Consider the following 15,550-nt stretch of genomic DNA (forward strand, 5'->3'; position numbering starts at 1 on the left):
CACATCCCAGGGTATGGGGGTACCGAGGGTCCCATTCTACAGGCTGTGGGGTCAGGGGGCTCGGGGCTCCCCTGCCAAGGCTTAGAGGGGGTGCTGAGGGCCCCATACCAGGGGTCATAGGGGTCGTGGTGGGGTTTGAGGGTCCCACCCAGGGGTCATGGGGGGGTATTGTGGGGACTTGTCCCAGGGGTCATGGGGGGTTATGGGGGGTCACAGTGTGGGGGTCACACTCACACCCTTTGTGCGTGGCACTTTATTGGGTACAAGGGGGGGACACCCCCTAATGCCCCCCCCAGCGCTGGGGGGGGGAGGGCTTGTCGAAGGGGGGGCCCTGGGGCACGGGAGGGGGGGCTCGGATTGTCACCACTGGGGGGAGCTGGGGGGGTCCCCAGGTTGTCATCAGCACTTGGGGGCTCAAGGACAGGGGGGGTCCAGGTTCTTGCCCATACTTGGGGGGGGTTCACAGAGCCCTGGGGGGCAGCTGGGGCGCCCCCAAGTTCTCATCAGCACAAGGAAATGGGGGGGCTTTGATGTCACCCGTATTTGGGGGTCCCAGGGACCTTGGGGGTTTTGGGGGAGGTCCCAGGTTGTCATCAGCACTTGACGGTCTCAAAGACATGGGGTTCCAGGGACATGGGGGGCAGACGGGGTCTCTTGGGGAGATCTCCAGAGCACTTGGGGGTCCGAGGGGGCATCCCAGCCCCACTGGGTGCCCCCAGCACCATGGGGGGGTTTGAGGGTGCCCCCTACAAGTCAATGGTGTCACTGCCCTGTGGGGACAGGGGGGCACAGTTCTGTACCCCCGGGGACACCGCGAGGGCCCCAGTGCCGGAGGAGGAGCGGTGCAAGGGGGGGGGCGCCGGTGGGGCTGGGTCCTGCGGTGATGGTGCCAGGACTTGGGGCCGTGGTTGTGGCAATGCTCAGGGTTGTGGGTGCTCCAAGAGGTGCTGCGGTTGTGCCAAGAGCTGGTGCTCTGCTGGTGCCAAGGCTTGAGGTCGTGGTTGAACTAACACCTGGGGCCACGGTTGTGCCAACGCTTGAGGTCACGGCTGTGCCAAGACTCGATGTTGTGGTTGTTCCAGCACTTGGGGTCCTGGTTGTGTTGAGATCCAGAGTCATGGTGGTACCAACACTGGGGGTTGTGGATGCACCAAGACTTGAGGTTGTGGCTTTACCAACACTTGATGTTGTGGTTGTACCAACACTGGGGGTTGTGGTTGCACCAACATTTGAGGTTGTGGCTTTACCAACACTTGATGCCATTGTTGTACCAACACCTGATGTCGTGGTTGTACCAACACTTGGGGTTATGGCTTTACCAACACTTGATGTTGTGGTTGTACCAACACTGGGGGTTGTGGTTGCACCAACACTTGAGGTTGTGGCTTTACCAACACTTGATGCCATTGTTGTACCAACATTTGATGTCGTGGTTGTACCAACACTTGGGGTTGTGGCTTTACCAACACTTGATGTCGTGGTTGTACCAACAGTGGTTGTGGCTGCTCCAAGAGTTGTGATTGCACCAAGACCTGGGGCCACGGCTGTATCAAAACCTGGTGTGCTGGTGGTGCCAGTACTTGATGTCATAGTGGTACCAACACTTGAGGCTGTGGTTGTGCCAAGACTTGAGGCCATGCCTGTGCTGATGCGTGCGGTGCTGGTGGTGCTGAGCTCTGGTTTGCTGGTTGTGCTGGTTGTGCTGAGCACCGCTGCACCAGTTGTGGTGGCTCCGGGTGCGCTGGTGGTGCTGGGACTTGAGGTCATGGTTGTATCAAGACTTGATGTTGTGGTTGCTCCGAGACTTGGGGCCACAGATGTGCTGAGACTCTGGGTCACGGTTGAGCCAGGACTCGTTGTTACGGTTGGGTCAAGAGTTGGTGCCACGGTTGTGCCAAGGCTCGAGGTCACGGTTGTCACAATGCTCCGTGTTGTGGCTGTACCCACGCACGTGGCCAAGGCTGTCCCAGGGCTCGAGATCAGGGTTGTGTCAAGACCGGAGCTCAGGACCCCATCGAGACTCGACGTCAAGGTTGTCCCGAGACTCGACAATGTCACGGACGTCCCAAGACTCGGTGTCAAGGTTCCTTCCACACTCGGGACCGTGGCCTTGCCGCTGCCCCCCACTCCGGCGGCCCCATTGCCGCCCATTCCCGGTCCATTCCACCCCATTCCCAGCCCATTCCAGCTCAACCCGCCCACGTCCCGGCCGATCCCGCGCCGCGCTCCCAGCGCCTCGTCGATGCTGCGCCGCAGGTTGATGGGTGTCGGGGGCCGGTACCCGGCCGTGGGGTCCCCGTCCCCGTCCGTGGCCTCGGGGGGTGCCCCGCCGCTGGAGCCCCCCCCCGCCTCCCCGCCTGCCGCCTCGCCGCCCCCCTCCGGCTGCTCCGCCGGCCGCCGCCGCGACGTCGGCTTGACCATGGCCATGGTGGCCACCGTGCCCCCCATGGCCACCTCCGCCACCCGGCAACCCAGCTGCAGCCCCCACCAGCCCCAGGGCCCCTGCGGCACCGGCCCCGCCCACCCCACGTCCGCGAGCACCCCGTAGACCTGCAGCACGGCGCTGCCCACGGCCCCCAGCACCCCCACGGCTCCGAGCAGCGCCCCCCCTCGGCAGCCGCCCCCCGCGGGCAGCGCCAGCGCCAGCCCCAGCGCCAGCGCCACGAAGCCGGCCCTGGGCAGCAGCAGCAGCGCCCCCGCGCGGCCCAGCCCCGCCACGGCCAGCACGGCTCCGGCCGCCAGCGCCACGTGCAGCAGCGCCAGCGCGGCCGGCAGGGGGCGCGCCAGGCCGCGCGCCAGCCCCCAGCCCAGGCAGGGGAAGGGCAGCTCGAAGAGGAGGCGCGCGCAGGGCGCGGGGAGCAGCCCCCGCCGCTCGTACGGGTCCAGCAGCAGCGGGAGCGCGCGCGCGGCCCCGGCCACGGCCAGCAGCGCCCCCCGGGGCCGTGCCGCGCGCCCCGCGCCCCCCCGCAGCAGCAGCGCCAGCCCCAGCAGCGCCAGCGCCGCGAACACCGCCCCCGCCCCGAACACGTGCGCGGGCCACGCCCGGCCCCACGTGCCCGCGGCCGCGCCCCAGCTGCGGGGGGGGGGCAGGAAGTGGGGGGGCCACGAGAAAGGCGCGGGGGAGGCGCGCGGGTGGGGGGGGCACCGCGACGGGGGGGGGCAGGAGGAGGAGGAGGGAGTGGGCGGGGCTGGAGAGAGGGGAAAGGGGGGTCAGGGGGTGAGCACCCACGTGGGATGTGCACTCCCCGTGTAGCGCGGATGGGGGGGGGCCGGAATGCATCAGGACCCCCAAAACACCCCTGAGCCTCCCCAGGGACACCCCAAAACCCCCCAGGACCCCCCTGCCCCCCATGAGAGACCCCAAATCACCCCCAATGACCCTCAGTGCCCCCAGGAACCGTCTGATCCCCCCAAGACCCCCAAACAACCCCAGTTCCTCCTGATCCCACCCAGGACTCCCTTATCTCCCCCCCCCCTTCCACCTGGGAACCCCAAACCCTTCAATCCCCCCAGACCCTACGCCCCCATTAACCCCCCCAGGATCCCCCACTCCCCTCCCAGGACCCCCTCATTTTCTTCCATGATGACCCCAATCCCACCCGAACCCCTCCTACCCCTTTAGAGACCCCCAAGGCCCCCTCCAGGACCCATCAGCAGCACCCCAGACCCCCCTCAGCCCCCCCCCCCCCAAGGATCCCCCTTTATTACCCCCAGTTGCACCCAGGCCCCCCCTATGCTCCCATTAACCCATAGCCCCTGTTCCCCATTCCCAGGACCCCCTCACTCTCTTCCATAACACCCCAATCCCACCAGGAAACCCCATGGATCCCCCCAAGGACCCCCCCATTCTCCTCACCTGGCTCTGTGCTGCCGCTGCCGCCCTCCTCCTGCCCCCAGGAGCCATTGCCCCCCCCCAGCGCCTCAAAGCTCAACTTGGGGGGCACCGTGGGAGCCAAGGACCCTGGGGGGGAGGACACGGACCCACACATTGGGGGGGGCCTTAATATGGGGGGGACACCCCAGCCGGGTGTTGAGGGGCACTCACCGGCCATAGGGGGGCCTTGCAGGAGGCTGGTGGGGGGCGACCCCACTTTGGGGTCCAGCCCCGCTGTCAGGTCAATGGCGATGTCCAGCTCCAGCCCCTTGTGTTCCTCAGATGTGGGGGTTCCCTTTGGCGGGGGGACGCCCCCAAAGCCCCCCATTTCCAATGGGGGCGTCCCAGAGCCCATCTCATCACCAGGGTCCCAGCCTGACCCCAATGGGGGCAGGCTGTGAGGCTGGGGGTGCGATGTGGGGCGGGGGGGACCCCGACTTCGCACCTTGAGCTTGAAGTTGAGGCCGAGGTTGAGGGACAGGACAGGGGGGGCGTCGCTGTGGGGTGCCCCATAAATGGGGGGCAGGCAGAGCAGGGCCAGCAGCAGGCAGGGGGCAGTGCCCGGCCCCACTGGGGACATCGCTGAGGACATCTGCAGAGAGGGGCGGGGGGGATGGTTACACGGAGCTGGGCATCGCTATGGGGTGCAGTGAGGGAACCGACAGCACCCACCCCATGGCACATCCAGACCCATGGCACCCAGCCAGCCCCATAGGGTTCAGACAGTCCCACATCACAGCCAGCTCCACAGGACATAGCCCACCCCATGGCACACTCAGCCCCACAGCACGTGTCCCACCCTACATCATGGCCAGTCCTAGAGCACACCAAGACCCATGGCACAGTCATCTCCATGGAACAGCCAGCCATATGGCACATCATCCACCCCATGGCACACCTTGCCCCATGGCCAGCCCCACAGCACGGTCAGCCCCGTGGCACAGTTACCCTTATGGCACACACCCACGGCCAGCCCCACAGCACCCCCAGCCCCACGGAGCCCATGGAGCTCATTGGAGGGTGATGGCACCCACCCCCATGACCCGGTTCCCCCCATTACCTGGGTCCCCCCATGACCCGGTGTGCCCCCCCCCCCGCCCGGTGCCTGTCCCTAATGCGTGTGACAGGGGCTGTCTCTGGTGTCACATCGGCCGCATCCCGCTGGATGTGACGTGACGGGACCCGGCGGCACCGGCGCCGTGCGGGGAACGGGCACGAGGGGGCTGGGCACGGGCACACACTGGGGGGCACTGCGGAGGGGGGGGGGGCACACGGACACGTCCTGGTGCAGCACCCACGGGTGACACACACGGACCCCGCGGGGGGCGCGCGCGCGTGACACGGGATCACCGCGCGTGGCAGCACACGCGTGGCTGCGCGCACTCCCTCGCGCCCCCTCACCGCGCACCCCCCTTGCACGCGCACCCCCACCCGCGCCCCACGCACCCACCACCGCGTGCACGCGTGGGTGTCCGTGTGCGTGTGACAGCGCGTGTGGGTGTGCACGCGTGACAGTGCGTGTGAGCGTGAGACAGCGGGGGGGGCACCCACCCTCAGCACCCCAACACCCCCCCGCACCCCTGCACACAGCACCCCCGTGTAACCCACCCCAAACCCCTCCATCCCGGCACACAGCACCCGCACCCACCGCACTGCACCCCAACACTGAGCTCCCCACACCATGAACCCCGAAACCCAGCACCGTGGGCACCCCATCACCGTGCACCCCACACCATACACCCCAAAACCCTGCACCCTTCACCCTAGCACCTCAGCATCGTGCACCCCAGCAAAGCAGCACCCCAAAACCCTGCACCCCAGATATCCTGGGCACCCCAATACCCAGCACCCTGTACTCCCGTACCCAGTACCCCAATATCGGGCACCCCATCGCCTTGGGCACCCCAGCACCCCCATACCTGACACACCCCCCCACTTCCCCCAAGCACCCACCGGCCTCGGCGACGGCTCCAGCCCCGGCCCCGCTCCGCGGCAGCACCGGTCCCAGCGGCACCGGCCCCTCCCCTCACCTCCCCCCACCCCACCTTTACAGCCCCCCCTTCTTCACCCTCCTCTTCACCCCCTCCTCCTCATCCTCCTCCTCCGCGATGGACGCGGGCACTAGGACCCGGCGGAGCGCCGCTCGGCTCGGCTGAGCTCGGCTCCGTTCGGCTCCGTTCGGTTCCTCTCGGTCGTCCTTAGCTCCACTCGGCTGAGATCGGCCCCGCTCGATGCCGCTCGGGTGAGCTCGGCACCGCTCGGTCTCACTCGAGTCGGCTCCGATCGGCTGAGCTCGGCCCCGCTCGGCTCCCACGGTTACATCGCTCACGCTTGCCCCGCTGCTCACACGAGTGCTGATGGTGGCACTGGTGATGGTGGGTGCACCACTGCAGCTCCCTCTGCCCTCCTCTTCCTCAGCCGAGACATCACTTCTGCCACATGTGGGACACAAACCTGTGTCCTAGTGCATAAGGCCATGCCCGCGGTGTGCAGACACGTCATGCTGTGCAAGGCCGTGTCCATGGTGTGCAAAGGCAAGCCATGGTGTCCAAACCTCTGCTAGGGTGTGCAAACCCCTGCCACAGTGTGTGAACCCATGTCCCTGTGTGCAAACCTATTCCCACTGTGTGCAAACCAGTGCAAACCCATGTTTCTATGTGCAAACCATGTTTCCATGTACAAACCTATGTTTCCATGTTCAAACCCACATTTTCATTGTGCAAACACGTTTCTATGTTCAAACCTGCGTTTCCATGTGCAAACCTGTGTTTCTATGTGCAAACTCTCATTTCCATGTGCCAACTTGTGTTTCTATGTGCAAACCTGTTTCCATGTACAAACCTGTGTTTCTATGTGCAAACTCTCATTTCCATGTGCCAACTTGTGTTTCTATGTGCAAACCTGTTTCCATGTGCAAACTTGTTTCCATGTGCAAACCCGTATTTCTATGTGCAAACCTCTGTTTCCATGTGCAAACTTCTGTTTCCATGTGCAAACCCATGTTTCCATGTGCAAACCTGCATTTCCACGTGCAAACCTGTTTCCATGTGCAAACCCTTGTTTCTATGTGCAAACTCTCATTTCCATGTGCAAACCTGTGTCTCCAGGTGCCAAACCTGCGTTTCCTATGTGCAAACCTGTGTTTCCATGTGCAAACCTGCATTTCATGTGCAAACCTGTGTCTCCAGGTGCCAAACCGGTGTTTCCATATGCAAACCCATGTCACATCGTGTAAAACCATGTCAGGTCATGCAAGCCCACCTCACCATGCAACACCGCATTGGGGTGACCCAGCTGGCCCCAGGCATGCAAAGCCATGTCACGTGTGTCATGTGTATCACATGTTTATCACATGTGCCACGTGTGTCCCATGGGACACCCACACCATGGGATGCTCTATTACTTTATTGATACCTGATATAACAGGGCCCCCCTCAGCCTGCTGGGGACACCTGGGATGGGAGGTCCCTGGTTTTTGGATTAGGGGACACCCTGGGGTGGGGGCTCCCTGGTTATGGGGGGGTTCCCTGTGTGGGGGACACCCTGAGGTGGGAGATCCCTGGGTATGAGGTCCCTGGGTAGGGGAAACACCCGGGGTGGGGGGGGGAGTCCCTTATCCGGGGAGGTCCCTGGGTTGTGGGTGACCCCTGGGTGGGGATGTCCCCAGGGCTGGGGGACCCTGAGTGGAGGGACCCTGAGTGGGGGGTCCCGTGTTCCCCCCAAGAAGGGGTTCAGGGGGGTGCAGCACCCTGGGGCCCCCCCAAGCACCATGGTCCCGGGGGGTGCTGGGAGGCCGGGGGAATCCAGCCCATAGTGCAAAAAGCCCCAGAGCAGCACCAGTGATGGTGCTGCCCAGGGTGGGGGGGTCAGGGGGACCCCATCCTCAGAACAGCCGCTTCTCATACCTGCGGGGTAGAGACGGGGAGTCGGGGGGGGGGGGGGGGGGCGTGTGTCATTCAACCAGCCAACCAATGAGCAACCAGGTCAGCATCCTGCCTATCTGTATCCCAACTCTCTGACCAATCATAGCCAATCAGCATCCTGATTGATCAGCCAGTCACCCAGCCAGCATCCTCACCACCATTCTACGAACCAATGAGCAACCTGGTCCCCCAACCAACCAACCAATCAGCAGGCAGGACAGCAACCAGTCAACCAGCATCCCAACCAGCTGACCAATCACAGCTAATCAGCATCCTGACTAGCCAACCAGCCAACCAATCAGCATCTTGGCCAGCAACGAACTGACCAACCAGCATCCTGGTCAACCAGCCAATCAGCACCTCAACCAGCCAATCAGCAGCTACCCAAACACAAGAAGCCCCGCCTCCCCTGGACCCCAAAACCCACTGCAGCATCTTGGGGGGCCCAAGGTGAAGCCCCCGAGTGCCCCAGGCTGTCCCAGTCTGGACCAGTACCCCCAGTATAGGGGTGCCCCACAGCTGTGGGGGCTTGGCAGTGGGGAAAAGGGGGGGGGGGTGTGCTGGGAACACCAATACCCAGCAACTGGGGGACTGGGACCCCCAGTAGCTGACACTGGGGCAATGGGGAGGAGCTCGGACCCCCAAACCCCAGCACTGGGACACTGGAACCCCCAATACCTGAGCAAAGGGTGGCTGGGACCCCCCCATACTCTAAAACTGGGATCACCGGGTGCCCCCCCAACACATGTAACCCCATACCCCCTATCCCCCCAAAGCTATTCCTTTGTCCCCCCCTTACGAGTGGAGCCCGTGGACTCCCCCCTCAAGCTGTGCCGCCATCGTCCTCCTCTCAAACTTCAGCTCCCCCGAGTACATCATGGACCTGGGGGGGTATTGGGGGGTCAGTGGGGTCGGGTACTCCCAAACACCCCCTCCCTCCATGACCCCCCCTCAACCCACCGCAGCACTGAGAGGCTCCGGGCGCCGATGTCCTGGCACCCATGCTGGATCCCGGCGATCAGGTACGGGATGAAGTGATGGATGGAATTCTCTGGGATGGGGCCGGATGGGTCCCCCTTGCTATGGGGTGACATGGGGGGGGTAAAAGGGGGGTTCAGGGTGCAGGGGACCCCCCCCCCCCCAGACTCCCCCTGTGATGTACCTGTGGTGGTGGCCAGCAGCCGTGTCCTGGTGCGGTGACAAACGGGTGGCCTCAGGTGGGAGGAATTCAGGGGGAGGGTCGGTGGGGGGGGTCAGGAGGGAGCCCAGCATCACTGTGGGGGGATATTGGGAGGAGTTAGGTATGGGGGGCAAATGACACAAGGGTGGGGGGTCAGGGACCCATGGGGAGGGGAATGGGGGTTTTGGGAGGGGTCAGCACCCAAAGTGGGGGGGAATGGGGAGGCAGGGACCCAATGGGGGGGAACAGGGACCCAAGGGGGGAGCAGGGCCCAATTGGAGGGCAGTGGGGGCTACAAGGGGCATCAGACCCTCCTCAGGGTGGGGTTTGGGGTGGTTAGAGGGGCGGTCAAAGCCCTTGGACCCAGCAGGGTGTGTGAGGTGGGTGATGCCCCCTTGGGGTGGGTGCAGGAGGGTTCCCTCCCTCGGTGTCCCCCCCCGCCCGCCCTCACCCGTGGAGGCGCCGAGCGCCAGCGCCTTCACCACGTGACCCAGGGTGCGGAGGCCGCCGTCGGCGATGACCGGGACCCCGAAGCGCCGCGCGTACTCGGCCACGCGGTACACGGCGGTGCCCTGCGGCCGCCCGCACGCATGCGCTGTGGGAACGGGGCAGGACCGCACGGCTTCAGCACCCGCGGCGCGGACAGCGCCCGGAGCGGCACCGACGGGGGCGCTGGGGGGGGGGCCGGGGGTACCTTCATGGGTGAAGCAGCCGGTGCCCACCCGCAGCGCGTCCACACCGGCATCGATGAGGTTCTTGGCTTGGGCGGCGGTGACCACTGCAAGAGCACAGCGTGGGGTACCCGAACACCCCAACACGGGACAGCCCCACCGGGGATGACACCCTGACAGGGAGGCTGCCGTGGGACACCACACCCCAGTATGGGACACCCCAAAGGGGACACCCTGAGAACAGAACCCATAGGGGACACCCCAACACGGGACACCCCCATGGGGACATACCCAGATGGGATACCTGCACAGGGGACATACCCACATGGAACATGCTGGTATGGGATACCCCCCTGGAGACACCCCCATGGGGGACACACTGAGATGGGATTCCCCACACCATGATACCCCTAGTCTATGGGGTCCACGGCACTCCAATGATTCCCCTGAGCAGCTCAGTGTCCCATGGCACCCCAAAACTGTGCTCCAGAGCACCCCAACTCCATGGCATCCCAATGCTGTCGCTGCCCTTCATCCCAATATTCTGCCCCACAGCACCACAATCCTTACCCCATGACAGCCCAATACTACCCCCGTCCTGCACCCACACTGCACCCCAAACGCCACCCTGCTCCACACCCCTGGCACCCCTATTCCCAGCCCCACATCACCCCCTCCCTGCCCCCCACCCTCCTCACCAGTGCCACCGATGACTGGGAGCTGTGGGTACCGGCTCTTGATGTACTGGAGCATCCCCAGCTGGAACCGGGAGTTCCCCTGCGATGAGTCCTGGGGACAAGGAACGAGGGGCACCCGGTGAGGGGGGGGTTCCGGGGGAGGGTTCCAGTGAGGGGGGGGCATAGAGGGGACACACGGTTGTGGGGTGCATTGGGGTGCAAGGCAGGAAGAGGGTTGGGGGGCTGTGGGGCTGCAAATTGGGGTGCTGTGGGGTGGAGAGCAGGGCAGGGGAGCATGGTGATACAGGGGTAAGGATTTGCAGTGTTGTAGTGCAGGGTATTGGGGTGTCACAGGGTGGGGAGCAGAGCAGGAAAAGCATTGCGATGTCATGGGGTAAGGATGTGAGGTGCAGAGTTTGGGATGCTCTGGGAACGGCATTTCAGTGCTGTGGGTCTGGCTACTGGGGTGCAGGGCAGGTTGGGGTGCACGGTGTCTCATGTTCTCCAGTCTCAGGGTTCTTCTGCCACGTCCCTTCCCCCGCAGCACCAGGTTGGGATATGGGGTGTCCCCACATGGCCCCATGTCTGTCCCTCCCCAGCAGCCCCAGGTCAGTGTGTGCTGTGTCCCCATGCCCCATGCCCCCCCATCCATCCCTCACCAGCAGCACCAGGTCCACATGTGCCTGCACCAGCAGGTCCAGCCGGTACTTGTCATCCTCGCGGGTGCCAATGGCCGCCCCGCACAGCAGCCGTGAGCCCGCGTCCAGCGATGGGGCACAGCCCGCACGGACCCGCACCCCTGCCACAGGGATAGGGCACGTCACGGGATGGGGGCGTGGAGAAGAGCCCAAGGGACACACTGAGGGGGGACATGGGGGTGATGTGAAGGAATGGCGGATGTGGTGACCCCAAGGGATGAAGTGACATGGATGCAACTTCAGGCACAGGGTGACACGGAGGTGACTTTAGGAATGGGTGGCTATGGAGGGGACACTGGGGATGGGGTGATGCAGGGAGGACCCCAAGGGTGAGGAACATGGAGGGATCCTAGCAGGGGAGTAGAACATCGAGGGTGCCCCAAGGGATGGGGATGAAGGGACACAGAAATGACCACAGGGATGGGGAGATATGGGGGGGACACTGGGGATGTGAGACATGGAGGGCAAGGTGATGAGGAGTGGAATCTAAGGATGGGGTGACATAGAGGAGACCCCAAGGGATGTGGGACATGTGGGGGACATCAGGGATGGGGGGATGAGAAGGTGACCCCAGGGGTAGGGATGGGTGTCATGGAGGGGACACCGAGAGACAGGAATAGGGAGCCAGAGAGGGAACACCAAGGGATGGGGATGAGAGGAGACAGAGCAGACACTGGGGGTGTGGGGACATGGAGGAGAAACCAGGGATGGGGTGGCACAAAGGAGACTCCAAGGAACAGGATGGGGTGACACGGAAGGACCTGCAAGGACAAGGATGGGGTGACACAGAGGGGACAGCAGGTAGGGAGCAGTGATGGAGTGACACAGAGGGGACCCCAAGGACGGGGTGATGTGGAGGTGGCCCTAGGGCCGGGGTGCCCCATCCGTACCCCTCTTGCTGTGCTCCAGGGCCTCGTTGGGCTCCCTGAGGGTGCCCCCGGCCGGAGCCAACACCAGGTCCCGGAGCTTGGTCAGTGCCTGTGGGAATGTGTCCATGGGACCAGGCACACACCTGACCCAGCCCAGCACATCCTGACCCATCCAGTCATATCCCCATCCCACTTCATCACATCCCGCCAACCATACCCCTACCACTGTATCCCTACGTCCCATTTTATTCAATCCCATCTCATTCAATCCCATCTCATTCAATCCCATCTCTGTGCCCCACCCCATCCCTGATCCCATTCCATCCCTGTGTCCAATCCCATCCCTATTCTGCATCCTACCCTCCATCCCACCCCACCCCTGTCCCCAAGACCCATCCCAGCTTCTGATCCCATCTTGTCCCTGTCCCTGAAGCCTACCCCAGCTTCCCATCCCATCCCAATCCATTCCCACATTCCACTCCATCCCTGCCCCATCTCAGTCCATCCTTGTCCCATCCCACCCCATCTTTGATCCCATCATCCCTGACCCTATTCCTCCACTCCATCCCTGCCCCACATCCTGCTCTCTGCTCCCACTCCTGCCCTACTCCCCTTCCCAGTGCTGCATCCCACATCCCAGCCCCACATCCCACCAACATCTTCCAACCCTCCCAATTCCACGTCATGTCCCTGCATCCCACATCCTGCCCCACATCCCTGTGCCCCACATCACCTGCCCCGGGCTGTGGCTGTCGCTGTCCTGGGGGGCTCCAAGCGGCTGCTCCGGGGTTCGGAGGGAGCCATGAGAGAATTGCTGGGGGGGAAAGGGGGCATCCATGGGTGGGGGGCCCACTGACAGGGGGCACCCACAGGGTGGTTGGAGGCGCCCATAGGGCAGGAACCCCCCATGTGAGGGTCGCCCTTACCTTCACCTTGCGCACCTCGCTGGCCTGCACCTCGGGGGTGCAGTTGTGGTGGATGATGCCAATGCCGCCCATCAGCTGGGGGGGGCACGGGGGGTCAGGGGGGTCCTGAACCCATGCGTGTGACCCCCCTATGCTGGGGGGCCATGCACGCCCCATCCCCTGGGGTGCCCCCCACATAACCCAAGGCCTCCCTCCACCTCAGGGTGCACCCCTGACATCTCCAAATCCCCCTTCACCCCACGGTGCCCCCCATACCCCACAGTCCCTCCACCCACCCACCAAGGTGTGTGTCCCCCCCCCGCTCACCGCCATGGCAATGGCCAGCTCCGCCTCGGTGCTGCCCCCGGCGGGGGGGGACACGAGGGGGGTGCTCAGGGACAGGGTCCGGGTGAGCGCTGAGGTCAGGTCCTGGGGGGGGCACGGATGTCACTCAATGGGGGGGGCACGGGGACAGCACCACGTGGGAACATCACTATGGGGGGGGCATCACCCGGGGGGGTCACAGTGAGGTCACTACAATGGAGGGGGGAGGGACATCACCCTGGGGGGGTCATGAGGATGTCACCCCCATGGGGGTACCATGGGGACATCACTGCAGGGTGGGGAGGGCACCGGGATGTCAGTGGTGGGGGGACCCATCACTGTGGGAAGGGGAACCAGGGATATCACCCTAAGGGGAGGTCACAGGGACATGTGGGGGTATGGGGACATCATCTCAATGGGGGTCACAGTGAGAGCATCCCCATGGGGGGTCAGGACTCACCCCAAAGGGGGTGCTGGGGGGGGTCAGGACTCACCACCTCATCAGCCGTGAAGTCAATGAAGCCAGGGAGGATGAGGAAGTCACTGCAGGGGGTGATGAAGGGCTCAAGGGGGTTCACCATGGACCCTCCAAGCATCCCCCAGCCCTCCCCAACCACCCCAGCCCCACACTGGGGGGGTGTCACACACACAGGGGGGCACAGGTATCTGGGTGCTGCACCCTGACCACATGGGGGGGGGGGGCAGGTTTGGGCCTGGGGGTTCTTATGGAGGGTCTATGAGGGGTCCAGGGGGGCCTTGGGGGGTCAAGGGAGGGTCTTGGGGGGCTTTTGGAAGGTCTGGGGGGATCAAAGTGGGATCTGGAAGGGGTCTGGGGGGACCTGGGGGTCTTAGGGGCCATGAGAGCCCTGGGGGAGGTTGGGGGGGGGGGTATGGGAAGGGCCTAATGGGGCTTGGGGAGGATTAGGGGGGCTCTGGGAGAGCCAAAGGGGGTCTACAGAGGGCCTGGGGGGGATCTGGGAAGGGTTTTGGGGGGGTGTGGGGGTACCTGGGGCTTGGGGGGGTCAGGGGGGTGTAGGGAGGGTCCGGGGTGGGGGGGCAAAGGGCTTGGGAGGTCTGGGGGGTGATGACTGGAGGGGGGTTGGGGGGTGTTTCTGGCTGCTTGGGGTCAAGGGTCTGGGGGTTGGGGTCCCGGGGGCTCTGACGGGGTTGGGGGGGTCCCCTCACTTGTAGTTGAGGCCATCGGAGGAGGCAAAGAGCTGCTGTGCCGTGAGCCCGTCCTCGGGCACGTACCCAGTGTCCCCGCTGATCAGGTACCCGGCCATGCTGCAGCACGCAGGGACCCCCCGGACCCCTCATGGGCACCGGGACACCCCAACGGGACCCCCCCGGGCACCGGAACACCCCCACCCGGGACTGGGACCCGGCCACGGGCACTGCGATCCCACCGGGACCAACCTATAGGGACCAGGACCCCGCAGCGAGCATCGGGACCCCCACACCAGGATCCCCCCTGCATCCGGACATCCTCTGGGATCCCCCCGAGGCCCGGAACCCCACCCCAACACTGGGATCCCCCAAGTACTGCTCCCCCCAGCACTGTGACCCTCACCACCAGGCCCCCAGCACTGGGAACCCCCGTACCCAGCACTGGACCCCACCTGGGACCAGGCCGCCCCAAGGACTAGACCCCCCCAAAAGAGATCCCTCCAGGACCCCTCCCCCCGGGCAGTGCCTCCCACCTTCCCGGTGCCGGGATGGGTGCCTGCGGGTTCGGGGGGGGGTGTCCCACTGGGGGTCCCGATCCCAGGGGGTGTATGGGGGCTCCCCCTGGGGGTCTCTATGGGGGTCCCTGTGGCCCACGGTGCGGGTGGAGGCTCCTAGGGGTTCCCGGTGCCGGTGGGGGGGTCCTGAGGGGCTCCACCGCTCTGCGGTACCGGTTCCCGCAGCAGCCCCGCGTTGGGCGTGGCCTCGGGGGGTGGACGGACACACACGGGCACGATTGCCGGAACCGGGACCCTCCACCTCACCCCCCCCCATCCTCCCCATTGCATCCCAGTCCCCCCCATTACCTCCCAGTTCCCCCCCATGACCTCCCAGCTCCCCCCCCCCCATTGCCTCCCAGTATCCCCCAATCCCCCCCAACCCCTCTAACTCCCCCTCTTTCCACTCCTCCCCACTCTCTACCCCCTCCCAGTAACTCCCAGTCCCCCCCGCGCTTCCCAGTACCCGCCCAGTACCACTCCGCACCTCCCAGTACCCCCCCCACCGCAAACCCCTCCCCAGTGCTACCTCATCATGCCCCGTCACCCCCCATATGGGGTCCACTGACCCCCCAGGAGCCCCCCTGTGCTCTCCCCCCATCCCAGTATATCCCAGTACATCCCAGTGCCTCCCAAGTCCCCCCCTTTCCCGTACCTGGGCTCCCCCTCGCCCATGGCGCGCTCAGCGCCGGAGAGGGGAGGGGCGAT

General features: G+C 64.8%; 2 protein-coding genes across 3 annotated transcripts; both read right to left on the reverse strand.

Moving 5' to 3' along the window:
- Positions 1 to 746: 746 nt before the first annotated feature.
- On the reverse strand, positions 747 to 6,590 carry PRRT4 (proline rich transmembrane protein 4). Its single transcript, XM_034063308.1, has 6 exons — positions 6,583 to 6,590; positions 5,943 to 6,306; positions 4,046 to 4,466; positions 3,811 to 3,961; positions 2,104 to 3,073; positions 747 to 770 (listed from the first exon to the last, which is right to left on the reverse strand). Exons 1-6 carry the CDS (start codon positions 6,588 to 6,590, stop codon positions 747 to 749), a joined length of 1,938 nt encoding a protein of 645 aa, XP_033919199.1.
- A 674-nt stretch (positions 6,591 to 7,264) lies between these two features.
- On the reverse strand, positions 7,265 to 15,550 carry IMPDH1 (inosine monophosphate dehydrogenase 1). Of its 2 annotated transcripts, XM_034062942.1 has the most exons (15): positions 15,498 to 15,550; positions 14,307 to 14,405; positions 13,616 to 13,664; positions 13,125 to 13,226; positions 12,819 to 12,893; positions 12,626 to 12,706; positions 11,914 to 12,001; positions 10,985 to 11,124; positions 10,347 to 10,437; positions 9,672 to 9,755; positions 9,429 to 9,572; positions 8,960 to 9,071; positions 8,758 to 8,877; positions 8,597 to 8,680; positions 7,265 to 7,779 (listed from the first exon to the last, which is right to left on the reverse strand). In XM_034062942.1, exons 1-15 carry the CDS (start codon positions 15,515 to 15,517, stop codon positions 7,758 to 7,760), a joined length of 1,311 nt encoding a protein of 436 aa, XP_033918833.1. In that variant the 5' UTR covers positions 15,518 to 15,550; the 3' UTR covers positions 7,265 to 7,757. The 2 variants fall into 2 exon arrangements, with proteins under 2 accessions (XP_033918833.1, XP_033918834.1); XM_034062943.1 differs by lacking the exon at positions 12,819 to 12,893.

Source organism: Melopsittacus undulatus, chromosome 5, assembly GCF_012275295.1.
Source record: "Melopsittacus undulatus isolate bMelUnd1 chromosome 5, bMelUnd1.mat.Z, whole genome shotgun sequence".
In the NCBI taxonomy this organism is placed as follows: Eukaryota; Metazoa; Chordata; class Aves; order Psittaciformes; family Psittaculidae; genus Melopsittacus; species Melopsittacus undulatus.

What these genes read in the sequence shown, in the direction of transcription:
- PRRT4 (XM_034063308.1), bottom strand. An exon ending in GGGATCCATGGGGTTTCCTG is followed by an intron (nt 3,074 to 3,810) that starts GTGGGATTGGGG and finishes CCCCCCCCGCAG; the next exon opens with CTGGGGCGCGGCCGCGGGCA. An exon ending in GGGGCAGCGGCAAGGCCACG is followed by an intron (nt 771 to 2,103) that starts GTCCCGAGTGTG and finishes CTGTCCCCACAG; the next exon opens with GGCAGTGACACCATTGACTT.
- IMPDH1 (XM_034062942.1), bottom strand. Translation starts at nt 15,517, where the DNA reads ATGGGCGAGGGGGAGCCCAG. An exon ending in ACTTCACGGCTGATGAGGTG is followed by an intron (nt 13,227 to 13,615) that starts GTGAGTCCTGAC and finishes TGCCCCCCCCAG; the next exon opens with GACCTGACCTCAGCGCTCAC. An exon ending in CCCAGTCATCGGTGGCACTG is followed by an intron (nt 9,756 to 10,346) that starts GTGAGGAGGGTG and finishes GTGCTCTTGCAG; the next exon opens with TGGTCACCGCCGCCCAAGCC.